Source organism: Colobus angolensis, unplaced genomic scaffold, assembly GCF_000951035.1.
Source record: "Colobus angolensis palliatus isolate OR3802 unplaced genomic scaffold, Cang.pa_1.0 Scaffold143, whole genome shotgun sequence".
Lineage (NCBI taxonomy): Eukaryota > Metazoa > Chordata > Mammalia > Primates > Cercopithecidae > Colobus > Colobus angolensis.
In genome coordinates this window covers 4205899-4223751 of record NW_012114522.1, presented here as the reverse complement: position 1 = coordinate 4223751, position 17853 = coordinate 4205899, and the positions used below count along the sequence as shown (strand labels likewise).

At 52.8% G+C, this 17853-nt stretch overlaps 1 protein-coding gene across 1 annotated transcript in view; it reads left to right on the top strand.

The window, feature by feature from the left end:
- EVC (Ellis van Creveld protein) overlaps positions 1-17853 on the top strand; it is a 102482-nt gene that overhangs the window by 42790 nt on the left and 41839 nt on the right. The window contains exons 9-12 of the mRNA XM_011935450.1: positions 4338-4554; positions 5323-5471; positions 7868-7966; positions 11640-11657. Coding sequence (XP_011790840.1) covers positions 4338-4554; positions 5323-5471; positions 7868-7966; positions 11640-11657 — 483 coding nt within the window. The remainder of the gene's footprint in view (positions 1-4337; positions 4555-5322; positions 5472-7867; positions 7967-11639; positions 11658-17853) is intronic.

The following is a 17853-nucleotide window of genomic DNA, read 5'->3' as shown; positions in this document are numbered from 1 at the left end:
ATCCATCTGCCTTCCCACCTGTTTATTCATCCATCCATCCATCCATCCATCCATCCATCCATCCACCCACCCACCCATCCATCCATCTGCCCTCCCACCCATTTGTCCACCCACCCATCCATCTACCCATCCATCCATCCACCTACTCATCCATCCATCCATCCATCCATCCATCCATGCACTCATCCATCCTTTCACCCATCTATCTACTCACCTACTCATCCATCCATCCATCCATCCATCCATCCATCCATCCATCCATCCATCCATCCATCCATCCATCCAATGAGTGAAGACTCTGGCCAGCTCAGTATTACTACAGCATAGAACCCTGGTCCTAAACTTGAAATTACACATTGAAATTATCTGCGGAGCTTTAAAAAGTACTGATTCTTGGGCCCCAGATGGGTCTCCATCCCAGAGTTTCTGACTTAATGAGACTGGGGTGCAACCTGGCTGGGCACTGGGGTTTTTCGAGCTCCCCAGTGATGACAGTGGGCGCTGGGGTTGACGCCCACTGGTGTAGACACAGCATTGATTTACTTTCCTGACTGCCCTGTTTTGCCTGCAGAGTTCTTTAACAATGCCTTTTCCTGGCCTTCACTCTGAGGTTCTGATGTGATTGGTCTGGAGTGGAGGCCCTGGCATTGTGGGTTTTAAAACTCTGTGAACTATTCTGATGGGAGGCCAGGGATACAAACCCCTGATGCATGAGTGTCCAACCTTTTGGCTTCCCTGGCCGCATTGCAAGAAGAAGAATTGTCTTAGACCACATATAAAATACACTATAACAATAGCTGATAAGCAAAAAACCCCAAAAAACAGAAAAGGTCCCTGCTTATTTTTATGAAGCCTGCCAACCACAGGTGAGCAAAAAAGTCCTCACATTCAAAGGGTTGGACACTCATAGGAGAGAAATCTGCAAATCCAGCTTTGACGCTGGGCTCTGTTGTTAGGAGCTGTGTGATCTTGAACACATCACTTAGCCTCTCTTAGCGTCTGTTCCTCTATTTATAAAATAATAGTGCTAAGAGTTGCCACAGGCAGGGCCTGGGTAGATGCCGAGTGACTCCTAACACCCCAGTCACCACTGGGTTCCTCCTGGCACACACTGGGCTCGTCCTATGTGCGCCAGTCAGTGGGTACTAGGCCCAGGGAACGAGCCCTCTGATGCTGCTCTGCGCCCATTTCCCTGTCCTGTGCAGCAGCCCACGTGGCCGCTCGGCTCAGAACCCTCCAGTGGCCTCCCCGCCCTCAGCACAGACTCGGCTCCTCAGACCCATGGGAAAGCTGAGCCTCGGCAGATCCTCGCCACCCCTTCTTGCACACCGCAGGCCCCTCCCCATCCATTCTGCCCCTCCAGGTGTGATCCACAGACCACAGCATCGGCAGCACCGGGAGCTGGTTAGAATGCAGAATTCTGCCCTCCACCCCTCCCACGCAGGTCTACACTTTAACAAGACCCCCACGTCCACACAGTTGTTTGAGAACTTCGTATGCTTTTTCTCAGCATATGCACACATGGCCTTCTTTTTCTCTCAACACTACCGAAAGCTAGGCTTGGAAGATATTTGATTCACAGCATACTGATAAGGAGCCCACTCAGTGACCCACCTAAGATCCCTGTCCTGTCTAATGACATCACTGAGCCTGGGCCTGAAGCTGCCTGGTTTGCTGCCCAAGCCCCTTTGAATTGAATTTCAGTTTGATAAGGCTGCTGACTCATATTAATGCTCTGCAAAGGTGAAAGACTTTTCTTCCTTTATTTTTTTCTTTTGCTATCAGCAGGATATTGATGCAGAAAAAAGAAAATACATCCTTTGCTGACTCTGGCCAGAGTATCAGCCAATAACTTCCAAATAGGAAGACGAAAAGGGATCATCCAGTTTAACAGCATGACTGTCCTTCAGCCAGTGTTTAATGAGCACCTACTGTGTGCCACATGCTGTTAATGGAAACCATATTGCAGAGATTAGGAATGCAGGCTCAGGGAAGAAACTGGAGCTCCCGCTGCAGTCTTGCCACTCGTTAGCTATGTGATCTTGGGCAGATAATTTAACCTCTCTGTGACTTGGTTTCATCATCTGTGCAACGGGGGCTGTAATAGCACCTGCTCTTTCACAGGGTAGTTGGGAGTGTTAAAGACTCGTCTGTATATAAACTTTTTAGAGCAGAGCCCAGCACATAGGAAGCATTCAGTACTTGTTAGTCATTAGAGCCCCACAGGCCACATGTCAGCAGAAGAAGCAGACAACAACAAATTATTGTAATGATGCGTGGACAGGGCTACACGGTCTATGTTTGTATGGAAGAGGGATGGATTCACTGTGCCTGCATACCGGGTACCAAAGGGGAAAAATATGGCTTCTGTATCTCAGAACACAGAAGAGTTGGAATTCGCACAGTGGCATCCCGTCTTTCTGGCCTGGGCATTTGGAGCTGGAATGTGCATCTCTGAATATTAAAACTGGAAGAGCCCTTCAAAGGGACCCTGGCAGTGTTCAGATTCAGTTTCTTGAGATACACTAGAAATAAACAGCTGCCAAGACAAATGTGGGGACCGGCTATAGATAATGATGAAAACAGCTGACACTCGGAGGCTCACAGTGCCCCGGCCCTTGTTCTCAATGCTTGACATATTTTGACTTCCTTAATCCTCACGTCAAATCTATGTGGCAGGGGTCAGGTGAGGAGCTTGGGCCCAGGTCCTGGGAGCCAAGTCTGAGCCCGGCACTGTCGAGGACTCAGCCATATTCAGAGCAGATCGGGGGCCCTATCCCACATGCCACATCCCACATCCCTTTTCTCAGGCCCCTCTCTCCACTCCCATCCTACCTCCAATATAAGCCCATCGATTGCACCACCACTGCCTACTCTAGTCAGCCTGTGTTGGGTTCTCAACATCCTCCTGTGTTCTTTAGAGGTGGCCAGAGCTGCCCTTCCTGTGGTCCACCCGGCACCTCTGCTTATCCTCTTGCGCCCTCTAGTGGTCACAGGCTGCTGGAATGAGTCTCGCCGTCCATGTCCATCACTGGGGGATATTCTTGCCCTGGTCTTGTGGGAACCGAGGCCAGTGCAGCTCAGTGCACAGTGTGGCCATGGCTGGTGAAGGGGACATGGGCAACTCAGGCCTGGCCCCTGTCTTCAAGGGCTCTCAGTCCAGGCTGGGACTGCCCTTCACAATCACCTCCTTGAAGACAGGAACCCTGGGGCAGTGGAGAACAGAGCAGGGGACCAGTGAGGGTGGGGACAAGCAGGGAAGGACCACAGAACCCGTGAGGATGAGAAGAACCTGGCCGGGCAGGGGAGTGAGAGGAGGCAGTGAGGGTGTTCCAGGAGGAGGGCTCCGCATGTGCAGAGGCTGGGCGTCCGGGAGCAGGCAGGTGTGCGGGACAGAGCCCCACAGAGCTTCCTGCACCACGCCCGGGGTGCTGGACTTGATCTCAGGGCAGCAACAGGAGAGTTTGAGGCCATGGCTGACGGAACCATCAGCATCTCTGAAAGGCCCCCTGGTCTGTGAGGCGGGGTCAGAGCATGGGGCAGAGATGGGAGGCTGGGGAGCAGGACTGGCCCGTGGCCTTGGCCCAGCACACAGGTGCCCAGGCCTGAGCTAGGCGTGGTTGGGCATAGGGGATGCAGAGTCTGCGCCGAGGGAGATGCCAAGGCCCCCCGCCCGCCCCTGCTTTCCCCCTTACTCTCATTCCATGAGCAGTCGCTCTCGGGTGTGCAGGGCTCTTGGCTGCCTGGGTGGACATTTCCCCCTGTCTTTTCTAAGGGTCTGTGAAATGATGAGGTGGGGCTGGGGAGGGCCTTCTGCAGAATCTGAGTGTGGGGAGTCCTGTAGGAAGCCAATCATTGCCCTGAAAATCTCAGCCGTCCCCAGCAGTCAGGCTCTCTGGAGCTGGAAAGAAAGCCAGGAACTGCTGGCATTTCGCATTTCCTCCCCAGCCCTGTGGGGGCCACAGGGCCAGATTGGCCGGGGGAGGTGGCTCTAAGCAAGGTGGCTTTTCCTCCTTGACTGTTTGCAAACCTGGATTCCCTCCTGGGAGAGTGGCCCTCTGGGGAGCGCTACTGGCGACTAAGTGCCTATGTGCTAACCAGCGTCACCCTCCCCGCACCCCTGGGAGAGGCACTTAATCCTCACCTCGGGGGCAGACCCGGATCTTACTCAGGAAGGAGAAGGGAGTTCATTCCTCTGAGCTCTGCTCTACCGGAAGCCGAATGCCAGGCAGTGCCGTTAGTGAATGACCCTGGCGGCCTCCTCCCAGCCATTAGTTCACGTGCCCTGGTGGTTCCCAGGACACCCCAGCTGTGGTCCTGTGTGTTTCTTTCTGCAGGATGCCCTGGAGAGGACGATGGGGCGGGCACACATGGCAAAAGTGATTGAGTTTCTGAAGCTGCAAGTCCAGGAGGAGACGAGGTGCCGGCTGGCTGCCATCTCCCGTGGCCTGGAGCTGCTGGCCAGTGAGGGGAAGCTGTCCGGGCGGCAGAAGGAGGAGCTGCTCACGCAGCAGCACAAGGCCTTCTGGCAGGAGGCAGAGCATTTCAGCCGGGGTGAGCCGTGGGCACGGGTGCCGCGGTCCATGACGCTGGCCTTCTGGGTCCCTGGGGCTGAGCGGTGTGAGGGCTGGCAGCCTGGGGCAGTGTGCTCATGACACTGGGCACAGGCGGCCTTTCTGCTTCTGCCCTAGGGACTGGGTCACTGGGCTGCTCTCTGGGGCTCTCTTCCCTTCCCTGTACAGCGGAGTCCATGAGGGCCACTGCCCAGGGCAGAGGTCACCTGCTGCACTCACTCACCAGAGGTTCAGTCTGATTGAGCCCTCATGTCCTGCAGCAAAGCCACCAGGAACTGCAGAGGGACAGAGGAGGGTGAGGGTCTCACACTAGAAATTTACACAAAGTGGCCTGTGTCGCCCAGCGGCCCCTCCTGGTCCTGCTAGAGTCATGTGGCCCTGCTCAGCGGCAGGGTGGGCAAGGGTGGGCCGTCATCCAGTGTGTGGGGCAGGAAGGGGAGTCCAGGGTGGCTGAGCCATGCGGGGTGGCTGAGCCATGTGTGTGTCCCACGCATGCTCCTGTCCCAAGGCTGAGCCTGGGGTGCGGGTGGGGCAAGGCTCAAGACGTAGAGGTCTCTGGGCTTAGCTGAGGTCACACTACCAGTAGGACCCACAGAAGGAGACCCAGGTGTGTCACCGGCAGGGCGGGCACTCTCTCTGCGGCCAACACAAGCTTCCCCAACCTCTGGACAGGAGAACACATGAGGGTCCCCGCTGAAAGTCTGGCTCAGAGAGTCACCTCCTGTGCTGTGGCTTTTTTCAATCCCAGAGTTCGTCCAGCGAGGCAAAGACCTAGTCAAGGCATCTCTGGCTCACCAGGTGGAGGGGACGGCAAAACTCACGCTGGCCCAAGAGGAGGAACGGAGAAGCTTCCTGGCTGAGGCCCAGCCGACTGCTGACCCGGAAACGTTTCTCAAGGTGACCCACATCCCCGGCCTCTGCACATGTGGGTGAGCTGGTGGTAGCTCTGTTCCCATGACTGAGCACGGGGAGCTGGAGGTACTCATCAGACGTGAGGTTATCTCCCTACTTCCCATGCATCAGCCGAGTGACCGAATCTCAGTCCCTTAGTCCCTACACCCCTAGTGTCCTACAGTAGACTGTAAGCGGGTGATAAGAGCTGTGCTGCCCTCACTGGGCTGCTGAGAAGAGGAGGGGGTAGGATCCGTAGAGAGCTTGGCAGAGTGCAAACGCATAGCAGGGGTGCACAGATGGTGGCAATGACGTGAAGGAAGCAATGTGTGGCCCAGAGGGGACAAGTGTGTCACAGAGAGTAAGGCAGGCTCACACACCCAGGGACAGGGCCCTTGTGGGTCGGCTGCAAGTCCGGGAGAAGGAAGGGAGCCCCCAGTCTTGCTTGGGTTGAATGGGCAGCGCCAGGAAGTGGTCAAGGTCGGAGGTACCCTTGGTCTTGCCTGAGAAGGGGACAAGAAGACCTGAAGGACAGAAAGCAAGATGTCACTCTCCAAGGAGAAGGGGTCAGCTGGCCCCAGTGCAGGCTCCAAGGACCTGGGCTTTTCAGTTCTCAGAGAGACCACTGAGCTCTGGTTTCGCTCTGCTTGCTTTCCCTGGTAATGAGCAGTGGAGCTGGGGGAGGGCCAGCTTGTCCGTGACCATCTTGCAGGCTGGTTAAGCACTGAGCGCTGAGGCCAGCCACACCTGGGTTTGGGTGCTGAATGGCTGGGTGACCTTGGGCATGTTGCTTACCCTCTGGCCCTCAGCTTCCACATCTGTGAAATGGGCATAATGGCACCTGTATCACAGCATTGTTAGGATTCCGTGAGTCCAAGGAAGGGGCAGCCCCAGCCTCACTGTTTGCCTGGGTCCGCCTGCCCTGCATCAGCACTTGGTACAGCGCATCTCAGTTCTGCCAAGAGGTGGGCGGCACCCTGTCTGGGTCCAGGCTCAGCCCAGAATAGAGGCCCAGGGGCCAACCTGGTGGTGGTGGCACCACTGCCATGAGAAGCCAATGGAGGGGTCCCCTGAGAACAGAGGAGAGGCCTCTAGGTCCCTGTCTAGCTGCCTCCCTTACCCAGGGAGCCTCTTCTAGGGCCACACTGAGAGCTTCTCGGTTTGCCACATAGGGGCAGGCTGGGTTTTTCTGTCTTTGAGAAGACCCGTTTGAAATAAGAGGAAGATAAGGCTATTCAGCTCCTCATTACTTGGAGATTTCTGGGCCCCTGTCCTTGATGTCACAAAGCCCATTGCGAGTCCAGAGTGTGGAGACAGTGCCTGGGTGGCCTCCGTGTCCCAGGGTCTCAGTACAGTCCTCGGAACGCCTCGGCGCTGGCGTTCAGGATACCTGGATCGCTGGCAGGGAAGGGTGAATGAGCGCATGAGTGCGTGAGTGAACCAGGACGTGGACAAATGGGCAAACGAGTGAATGAGGGAAGGAGGATGGAATGGGTGGGAGAATGAATGAACGACACCAGGCTCCCAGCACACACTCAGCACCCACTTTTTTCCAGTCCTACCCTTCTCTCTCATCTCACCTGCCCGTAGCATCCCCAAAGGTCCTATGGGGTCTTCCCTCTTGGTCTCTGCTGCTGCTCCGAGCATGGCTCCCCGTCTTCCCTCCAGGGAGCCATTCTTTGTCCTTAGAGACTCCATTGAAACACCTGCCCCGCAGGGAATTTCCTCCTGCAGCCTTTCCCTGAGAAGAGTCTGTTCCTTTGTCCTTCTGCCCTGCCTCGCCCCTCTGCTGGTGCTGCGGCATCTGCTGGGTCTCCCTATGCTGATGCCAGGGCCTCTGATGCTCTGCCTAGGGCTGGCCGGGTCTCCCTGTGCTGATGCCGGGGCCTCTGATGCTCTTGTCTAGGGCTGGCCGGGTCTCCCTCTGCTGATGCCTGGGGTAGCCCAGTCTCCTGCTACTCTGCTGGGGTCCTCAGGAAAGGGCCTCAGCCACGTGGTCAGAGTGGGGCCTGGCTGGTTGCTGACTGCACTGATCTCCAGTTGCCAGTCTGCGTCACCCTTGCTGGGCTCCCATCAGTGGGTCTCCTGTGGCCTGGGTGGTCAGAAAGTGACGTTTGGGTGGCTGTGGCCAGGGCAGAGGGGTGACAGAAGTGGCCCAGTGACCCCTGCTCATCCTGGGTTTAACAAAAGCGTGGTGGTTTGTGGTGTTTCCTGGAAACCAGATTTGCTGGCTCTGGCATCAGCTGTGAAAGCCATGTGACAGCCCATGCCTCCGTTTCCTTGTGTGTAATACAGGGGCCAACATCCCTCTTTCTGACCTGAGATGCAGGGGACAGTTGGAGAACCTTCTGGGAAAAAACCCTGCATGTTTCTACCAGACTCAGCTCTTGTTTTCCTCACAGGCTTTTCACGAGGTCCTGGAGAGGCAGAGGCTGATGCAGTGTGACCTGGAGGAAGAGGAGAATGTCAGAGCCACCGAGGCTGTCGTTGCACTCTGCCAGGTACATGGCCTCTGTGGGGACCAGCATAGAAGCCCCAGGGTCTGTGTGTGTGCGAGAACCTCACATCCTCCTGGCCAGGTACCCCAGAGGTGGTTCAGGTCCAACCCTGGCACTCATTGTCCGGTGATCCAGGCAGGCCGCGTCCCCTCCATGCGATCCTCCTTGTCCACATCAGAAACCGAGGTGATTGGCCTCGGTCCTCTCTGAGGCACCGTCCATTTCTGGGGTGCTGAGGATTCTTGTCTCCAAACATCCCTGTTAGCAAAGCTCTATGGAAATTAGTTCTCCTCAGGTGAGAAATAGGCCCAGGATATCTGGGTGTCATCATGTAAAATGGTGATGAAAAAGGGGTGCCGAGCTGAAATGGGGATGTCGGAGATCACGCGCCACACCACCTCTTTCCTCTGTGCAACCATGTGCAGGTCTGGGGTGGGGAGGTGAAGCCGGCCGTGCTTGCCCTGCAGGGAGGCTTTGAGAGAGCAGGAGAGGGCACCTGAGCCCTCCTTAGGGCAGGAGTCACGGGATGCCATGCTGAGCCAGACAGAGCCCCTGCCTCAGGCAGCATCCTCAGCTGTCAGAAAGGTAGGAGTGTGGACACCTGGCTATGAAGGAATCAACAAGTGTGTGCTGGGCAGCACCGGGAGGAGGAGAGGGCCTGGGTCTGTGTCGTGGCTCCCCACTTCCTCACTGTGTGACCACAGGAGCATCATCTGGTCTCTAGCTCTCAGTTTCCCCATCTGTGAAATGGGGACGGTCATAGTTCTTCATGGTGTGCCAGGAGGACTGTGTATGGGGCCCTGAGACAGCAGCTGGCACTCGGGACATGCCAGGGTATGTCATCTCCGATGACAGCTTCCCTGCTTCTGAGTACAGAGGAGAGGCAAGGGGCTCCTGGGTGAAGGGGAGGTCAAGGACAGCAGGCTGCAGGAGGCAATGCTGAGCCCAGCATTGGATGAGACCAGGCCCAAGTGGACAGGGAGTCAGCGGGCATCCCCAGCAGGGAGAAGCTCATGCAGTGGTGGGAAGTGCAACTCCTCACCTGGAGGGGAGCTGCACTGGGTCAGTCGTGTCTCTGTTAACCTGCTAGGCTGCCATGATGAATACCACTGACTGGTAGATTAAACAACAGAAATGTGTTCTCTCAAGGTTCTGGAGGCTGAAGCCCAAGATCACAGTGCCAGGAGGGTTGACTTCTGGTGAGGCCTCTCTTCCAGGCTTGCAGACAGCTGCCTTCCCGTTGCCTCCTCACACAGTCATTTCTTTTATTTTTTTTTTTGAGATGGAGTCTCGCTCTGCTACCCAGGCTAAAGTGCATCTCAGCTCACTGCAAGCTCCACCTCCCAGGTTCATGCCATTCTCCTGCCTCAACCTCCCGAGTAGCTGGGACTACAGGCACCCGCCACCGCGCCCGGCTAATTTTTTGTATTTTTAGTAGAGACGGGGTTTCACCTTGTTAGCCAGGATGGTCTCAATCTCCTGACCTTGTGATCCACCTGCCTCGGCCTCCAAAGTGCTGGGATTACAGGCGTGAGCCATCGCGCCCAGCCACACAGTCATTTCTCTGTGCTTGGAAGAGTAGAGGGCAGGGGAGAGAATGAAAGAGAGAACTCTGGTCTCTCCCTTTTCTTATAAGGATACCAGTTCTATAGGATTAGGGCCCCACCCTGATGACCTTATCTAACCTTAATTACCTCCTTAAAGGCCCTGTCTCCAAATGCAGTCACATGGGATATTGGAGGCGAGGGCTTCAACTTAAGAATTTGATTACTTAATTACCTCCATATAGTCACATGGGATACTGGAGGTTAGGGCTGCAACCTAAGAATTTGGGAGGGGACACAATTTAGTCCAAATAGTGTCCTTCAAAACATCATGTCCATCTGGAACCTCAGAATGTGGCCACACTTGGAAATAAGGGCTTTGCGGATGTGATTGGTTAGATCATGCAATTGGTTAGGTCCTACTGGATTCAGGTGGGTCCTAATTCTGATGGCGGGTGTCCTTATAAGAAGGCCATGAGAAGACGTAGAGACACAGGGAAGGAGGCCGTGTGAAGACGGAGGGAGGGCCTGGAGTGATGCGGCCGCAGACCAAAGAACACGTGCAGCCCCCAAAAGCCAGAAGAGCCCAGGAAGGGCCCCTCCCAGAGCCTATGGAGGGGGCGAGGCTCTGCCAACACCTTGGTTTCATACCAATGCCTTCCAGAACCGTGAGAGAATAAACTTCGTTGTCTTAATGCACCCAGTTTGTGGCGCTTTGTCATGGCGGCCACAGGAAACTAAACGGAAACCGATCTTTGTTCAGGGCCAGCTCCTATCTGAAGTGCCTCTTGAGTATTTGATTATTCTCATGAGATTCATGAGGAAGACACTGCATTTTCCTTCCTTCCCAGAGGAGGAGTGAAGAAGTGTTTTCTCCAGAAATGCATAGGATGGGGCTCAATTTGTCAAAGCCCTGGGGCCCGCAGGCAGGAAAGGAACAACTTTTTCCCCAGAGGAGTCAAGACTCAAATCCCCGGCTGGGCATGAGGAAACCAAGTTCTAATCTTCCTCTGAGTACTAACATGCTGTGTGACCTTGGCTGGTTACATAACCTCTCTGTGCTGGCCCATGTAGCTTGCCCAGGTTTTACACAGCCAGCAAGCGGGGAAGATGAGATTTAAAATAAAGACTTTCTAGTGTTAGTGCTGGTGTGATCACCCCAGCCATGCTGCTTAGCGTGTTAACGGCTGTTGTGAAACCTCAGTTCTTTTTAGTGTAAAAGAATATAAACAAGAGACCGCAGCAAAGGGGATGCAGCATAGAGCAATTTATTGCAAAGGAGAAAGAGTGTTCTGGAAGTTAGGTGCAGAATAGACAGGACACCCTGGGAGATATTCAGAGCAGATGAGACAGCCTTAACTGTTACTGGGGAAACTCCCTTTCTGGGGAGTCTTATGTGATTATTCACAAGGGAGTGGGAAGAGGCATCACTAGTAAGCATGTTCTGGCGGGGCGGGGGTGGTCCTCCGAGTGCACATGTTCGATAGCGGTACACGCTTGTTCAAACATCACGTGTCTCATTAGCATCTTCAGTCTCCGCCCAAGGGTGTGTTTTGTTTTTTACTATTATAATGAACAGAGGGTCAGTCTGAGGACAGATAAAATCAAAGGGCTCGTGCCATCTGCAGGGAATGTTCCCTACTCAGATAACTGTGCTTGAAAGAGCCGGACTACAGTGTGAATGCTGAGGCTTGTTGTGTTGACGGTTTGGTCGCCGCGTCCCAAGGACATGGTCACTTCCTTGACTACCTATCCTGCCTCAAGTGTGGGCTGTGGAGCCAGACATCCTGGGCTCAAATTCCAGCCGGGCCACTTGTTGTGTCCTGCCGGGGTTGAGCCCAGGCGGCCCAGAGGCTATGGGGTGGGTACCAGCAGCATTCTCCCCCTCACCCCCCCATGGTAGCTTGTTGGCTTCTCACCCATCGTCTCTAAAGCAGCTCTCAAACCTTGCTATGCATCAGAGTATCGCCAAGATTGCGGAAAGTGAGGTACAGGTTAGATCGCTTGCTCACAATTACACAACCAGGCTGACAGCCTGAGTAAAACCCCTATCAATGATTGCTGCAAAGGGTAAGCCAAGCAGTGTATAAATGTAAACCTAGAACATCTGAGGCAGGTCTCAGTTAATTTAGAAAGTGTATTTTGCCAAGGTTGAGGATGTGCACCTGTGACAGCCTCAGGCGGTCCTGACGACATGCGCCCAAGGGGGTCCGGGCACAGCGTGGTTTTAGGCATTTTAGGGAGACATGAGACATCGATCAATACATGTAAGAAATACATTGGTTCGGTCAGGAAAGGTGGGACAACTGGAAGCAAAGACAGGAAGACTCCAAGCGGGGAGGGGGCTTCCAAATCACAGGTAGGCGAGAGATAAACAGTTGCATTCTTTTGAGTTTCTGATTATCCTTTCCAAAGGAGGCAGTCAGCTCTGCATTTATCTCAGTGAGCAGAGAGATAACTTTGAACAGATGGGAGGCAGGTTTGCCCTAAGCAGTTTTCAGCTTGAGTGTTCCTTTTTGCTTAGGGATTTTGAGGGCCCAAGGTATTTTCCTTTCACAAAGGAAAGTGCCTGGCCAGCCCCAACGGGTGCTGGTGAATACATCAGTTTCAATGAAGGGTTGTCAGTGATGTCTAAATGACATCCTTAGGACGTTATGCATTTGGTTTTTCCCTGTGTGGGCCTAGTTGCTGGGCCTGAGAGCTTCAGCGAAGAAAGTGAAGACAGCGTTTTAATGTAACATCAGGAGAGGGTGACAGGTGTGCCAAGGGGTGATACCTGCTGGAGTCTCTCACCTAGGAGGATGTACATGAAATGTACTGCATACGAACGTGTTGAGGGACACAGTGGAAATGGGCGTGAAATTCTCCCCATCTGCGTGGGTGTTTTTTTTTCAAGACAGAGTTTAGCTCTGGTTACCCAGGCTGGAGTGTAATGGTATGATCTCGGCTCACTGCAACCTCCACCTCCCAGGTTCCAGAGATTCTCCTGCCTCAGCCTCCTGAGTAGCTGGGATTACGGGCGTGTACCACCATGCCCAGCTAATTTTGTACTTTTAGTAGAGACAAGGTTTCCCCATGTTGGTCAGGCTGGTCTCGAACTCCTGACCTCAGGTGATCCGCCCGCCTTGGCCTCCCAAAGTGCTGGGATTACAGGCGTGAGCCACCACTCCCGGCCTGGCCCAAGGCCTGTGTCAGTTTGCGTCCCAGAATTATTCCGGAGGGATTTCCTTAGATTTATTTACTTTGCCATTTCATCACAAGCCTTTAGGGTTTCAGGACGCTTGGTTTATTTTACATTTCCTCAATGGGGAAATCGTTGCCCTTGGTTACTGGAAACTGCTTTACCTAATATTCCATAGGAGCAGGCTAAAATCCTCCATTGCCGATTGGAGAGCAGGCTGCGCCCTCCTGGCTAGGCGTCCCTGGGCCAGAGCCTGGACTGCGCTGAGCTCTGGTTTCCTTCTCTGTGCAGCGGAGACTGGGAGCCCATTTACCTTGGTGGCTGGGGGTGCCGAGGAGAGCAGGTCCAAGGCCCAGACCTGGCACGTGGTAGGTGCTCAGTGAACGCCTCCTCGCCTGCCCCACAGGGAGCATGATCTCAGCAGATGTTGAGTCCAGGGGGGATGAGGCCAGATCTGGGGCCAGGGTCCTGGGTGTGAATCTCAACCACCAAAATGAACGACTGAGGCAGGTGTCACAATCAATCGCGGTTTATTGAGCCAGCTTGAGGGTGCACCTGGGAAAACGCAAGTCACAGACTTGGCTGTTTTTTCCAAAGAGGTTCTCAGGAGGTTTAGTATTTATACATTTTCCTTTAAAAAGGGGAAGGTAGGTGGTTGTAGGGGGTGGAGCAGGAATGAAAGGAACAGTTACACACTTGGGAGACTTTAGTTAATACCTAGTAAATCTACATTTTATGTAAGATCAGGTGAACGTTTGAAGAAAAAGAACAGAGGAAGCAGGCGTCTCAGGAAGGGGTGAAGGAAGCATCCGTCTCGTCTTTGTTCTGTGCCTGGGAAGCTGAGCCAGCCATCAGCATGATCAGCACGGAGTCTTTTGAAAGAGTTGGTTTCTGTTTAGTCCTTAGGGAAGAAAGACTTATGGTGGTTGGCTAGTGAGGGAAGGGTACGATGAGGAGTGTTCAACCTCCCATCCCGTCCTTTACAGCCCCGGGAAGTCAGCTTCCCAGCTTTCTCTGGGGTCCCATTGGCCAAGAAGCCCCAGCTGTTTAGTCAGTTGGCAGCTTAGAGTTTTACTTTTCTTCCTCTAGTCCCAGGCACCGTGGGAGAGTTTGTTCATTCATTCATTCATTCATTCAACGAGTATTGTTGAGCACAGCTTTGTGCAGCATGTGTATGCTTGGGGTTGCAGCAGCAGCAGCAGCATTGTGGCCAGTGTAAGGGCAGTAGGGAAGCTGGGGAGCAAGGCAGGGAGAAAGGGGCAGAAGGTGAGGGGATGAGTCCAGAGAGCCTCATCTTGGAAGGCTTTGCAGACCATCCCAAGATAGTTGCATTTACTTCGGAATGAGACAGGAAATCACCAGCATGTTTTGAGCAGGGAAGTGACTTGCTTTGTGTTTTATAAGGATCACTGTGGTTTCCATGAGGAAGACAGACTGTAGGAGCAGAGGCAGAAGTAGGGAGCCCTGGTAGGAGACTGCTGTGGCCCATGAAAGAGATGGTGCTGACTGACCGGGCAGTGAGAAAGCCTGGAGCTTTGTGTCTGTTTGGACGATCGATATCCCACCTCCTCTCTGTTAAAGTGGAACTAATAGGCCTTCTTCACATGGCCATCAAGAGGTTTAAATAAGCTCACATGGGTGAAGCATATAGAAAAGTGTTGGGCACACAATGACACTCAAAATATATTCTTGGCTGGGCACAGTGGCTCACACCTGTAATCCCAGCACTTTGGGAGGCTGAGGCAGATGGATCACTTGAGGTCAAGAGTTCGAGACCAGCCTGGCCAAGAGGGTGAAACCTCATCTCTACTAAAAATACAAAAATTAGCTGGTTGTGGTGATGGGCGCCTGTAATCCCAGCTACTCGGGAGGCTGAGGCATGAGAATCGCTTGAACCCGGGAGGTGGAGGTTGCGGTGAGCCAAGATCACACCACTGCACACCAGCCTGTTGACAGGGCAAAACTCCATCTCGAAAGAAAAGAAAGAAAAGAAAGAAAAGAAAAGAAAAGAAAGAAAGAAGGGAGGGAGGGAGGGAAAGAAAGAAAGAAATATTCTCCATCGTCATTCACTGGATAGAAAGGTGTCTGTGCACAGAACATGCTCTCAAGGTACCCTGCCTTGCTGGCTGGCTGGCTGTGCCCAGGCATTAATTTACCCCTTCTTTGGGCATGGCACTTATCATGATATTGCAGGCACAGTGGCTGTGAGATAAATTTGATGGTCACCTATATTAATCTGTTCTCACACTGCTAATAAAGACATACCTGAGACTGAGTAATTTATAAAGGAAACAGGTTTAATGGACTCACAGTTCCACATGGCTGGGGAGCCCTTACAATTTGAGCTCCTCAAATGAGGAGCAAAGTCACATCTTACATGGCAGCAGGCAAGAAAGAGCATGTGCAGGGAAACTCCTCTTTATAAAACCATCTGATCTCATGAGAGTTATCCACTAACACAAGAACAGCACAGGAACGACCCACCCCAGTGATTCTGTTACCTCCCACTGGGTCAGTCCAATGACATGGGGATTATGGGAGCTACAGTTCAAGATGAGATGTAGATGGGGACACATCTAAACCATATCATAACCTAATGGTTCTCAGGGCTGCAGAGAAAAGTGCATTTTTCTGTATCCCCACTGTCTCTCGGCCTTAAAACAGTCCATTTTCAGTTCAGTGGGGATGAATGCCATGCGATTGCATGAGCTCTGTGGCTCAGCACTTCACGAACAGGTTGCTGCACCAAACCCAGCATCATCCCAATAACAACGGGGCTCTGGGCAGAGTTTGCCATCATCCCATTCCAGGGACCACACAACCCACCTGTCCATTTGGATGTCATGTCTGACTGTCCCCCCGACTGCTATTTCTCTTGAAAGGCTCCTGGGAGAAGGTGGTGAAATCACAGCCCTGTCATATGGGTACTTCTCAGCTTCAGGCTGTCCCAGGAAGTTAGGGCTGAGAAAAAGGAAACATTGGACTCTGTTCTTGAAGAACACAGTCATAATAACAGGTGCTTATGAAATGTCTGAGAGTAGTTCCCAAACCAACTTCACTTCTTCTGATGTCAAATGCAAGTTTGGGGGTCCTGAAGATCCCCCTCAGGCTCTTCAACTCACCAGAAGGACTGCCAGCACTCCCTGACAGCTGCTGTGCTCAGAGCTGGGCTGATGATAATGGAAGGCTAAAGTCAGCCAAGGGAGAGGCATAGGGCTCCAGGAGGGCTCCCTGCACAGAGCTTCTGGGTGTCCTCTCCTGGTGGAGTTGGGGGCAGCACTAACTCTCCCTGGCCACAATATGTGACAAGGCACACAGAGTGTCACCAAGCAGGGAAGCTTGCCCAAGCTTGGTGCCCAGAGTTTTTACTGGAGCTCAGCTACATTGGCATGGCTGACCCGCACCCCGACAGCTGTCCTGAGCCTCCAGCCCTTCAGAGGTCAAGCTGAGAGCACATGCCCTAAGGCCTCCCTGCCATAAATCACTGTGTTAGTGTAGACTGTCAAGGCCCCCAGTCAGCAAAGACACTCCAATCAGGCCAAACATTCCAGGGGCTGAGAGGTGACCTACTGGGGGCCAAGGACAGAGGCCAGACCCCTCTGTGGTCAAGATTAGGTGTTGCACAGCACAGAAGTCTAAAGTGTCTGTTCAAGGTCACTCAGCTGGGGCCTAGGAGTCAGGCCCAGGACTCATAATATTCACGTGGGAAATAGTGATTCGGGGAACACAAGAAGGGAGAAGGAATGTGCCCTCCTTGATGGAAGGGCTGAGGCTTGTTCATTTCTCCATCCCTGGGGTCATGCCCAGGGGATAACCCACTCTAGACAATCAGTCAATATTGATGAATACACACATCAATCAATCAGTTAATGTATCAGTGAATTGGCTGGGTGCAGTGGCTCACACCTGTAATCCCAGCGCTTTGGGAGGCCGAGGCAGGTGGATAACACCTGAGGTCAGGAGTTCAAGACCAGCCTGGCCAACATGGCAAAAGCCCGTTTCTACTAAAAATATAAAAACTAGCCAGGCATGCTGGCGGGTGCCTGTAGTCCCAGCTACTCCAGAGGCTGAGGCAGGAGAATTGCTTGAACTTGGGAGGCAGAGGTTGCAGTGAGATGAGATCGCGCCATTGTGCTCCAGCCTGGGCAACAGAGCGAGACTTCATCTCAAAAAAAGAAAGAAAGAAAGAAAAAAATATATGTATATCAATGAATCAGCTAAACTATTGTCATTCTGAAGGTGTCATATTAGGTATTAGTTATTATAGTTATATTATACTATATTATATATTAGTATAGCCACCGTAACTAACAACCACAAACTCAGTGGCTTAAAGCGACACAAAGTTATGTTACAGTTCTGGAGGTCAGAAGTCTGATGTGGATCTCACTGGGCTAAAATGAAGGTGTCAGCCATGCTGATTCCTCCTGGAGGCCCCAGGGGAGAAACGGTTTTCTTGACTTTTCCAGTTCCTAGAGGCCACCCACATTCCTTGGCTCAGGGCCCTTTCTTCCATCGTCAGGGCCAGCTATGGCGCCACTCCTGCCTCTGCTTCCTCCATCACGTCTTCTCTGACTGTGACCCTCCTGCCTCCTTCATTCACTTATAAGAACCCTGTGATGACATTGGAGCCAACTGGGTCATCCAGGGTCATCTCTCCGTCTCAGGATCCTTAACTCAATGCCACCTGTGAAGTTTCTTTACCGTGTAAAGTTCCATGCTCACAAGTTCCAGGGATTGGGAGGTGGACATCTTGAGGGAGACATTCTGTGTACCACAGAGGAAAATGGTACGTTTCCAAAGAGTGAAAGAAATTTGTTTCTTGAAGACCATGAAAACCCTGATTTTCTGGGCAAGTAACATTGGAAGCAGATCTTGAGAGGAAATGATAGAAGCCTGGGCACCACAGACCTCCCCTTTGCTGGGAAGCAGGTGTCCATGGGTGCTGCAGACTCAAGGCAGTTTCCATGATCCTTATTAGGCTTAAAGGGTTAATACACCATGACCAAGGATGCAGAGACTGAGAAAAAATAGGCTGGGTGATGCGTATCTACCTTTACAGTAACAGGCTAAGAAATGTGGCTTTTTATTTTGTTTTTTTTTTATTATTATTATTATTATTATTTTGAGACGGAGTCTCTGTCGCCCAGGCTGGAGTGCAGTGA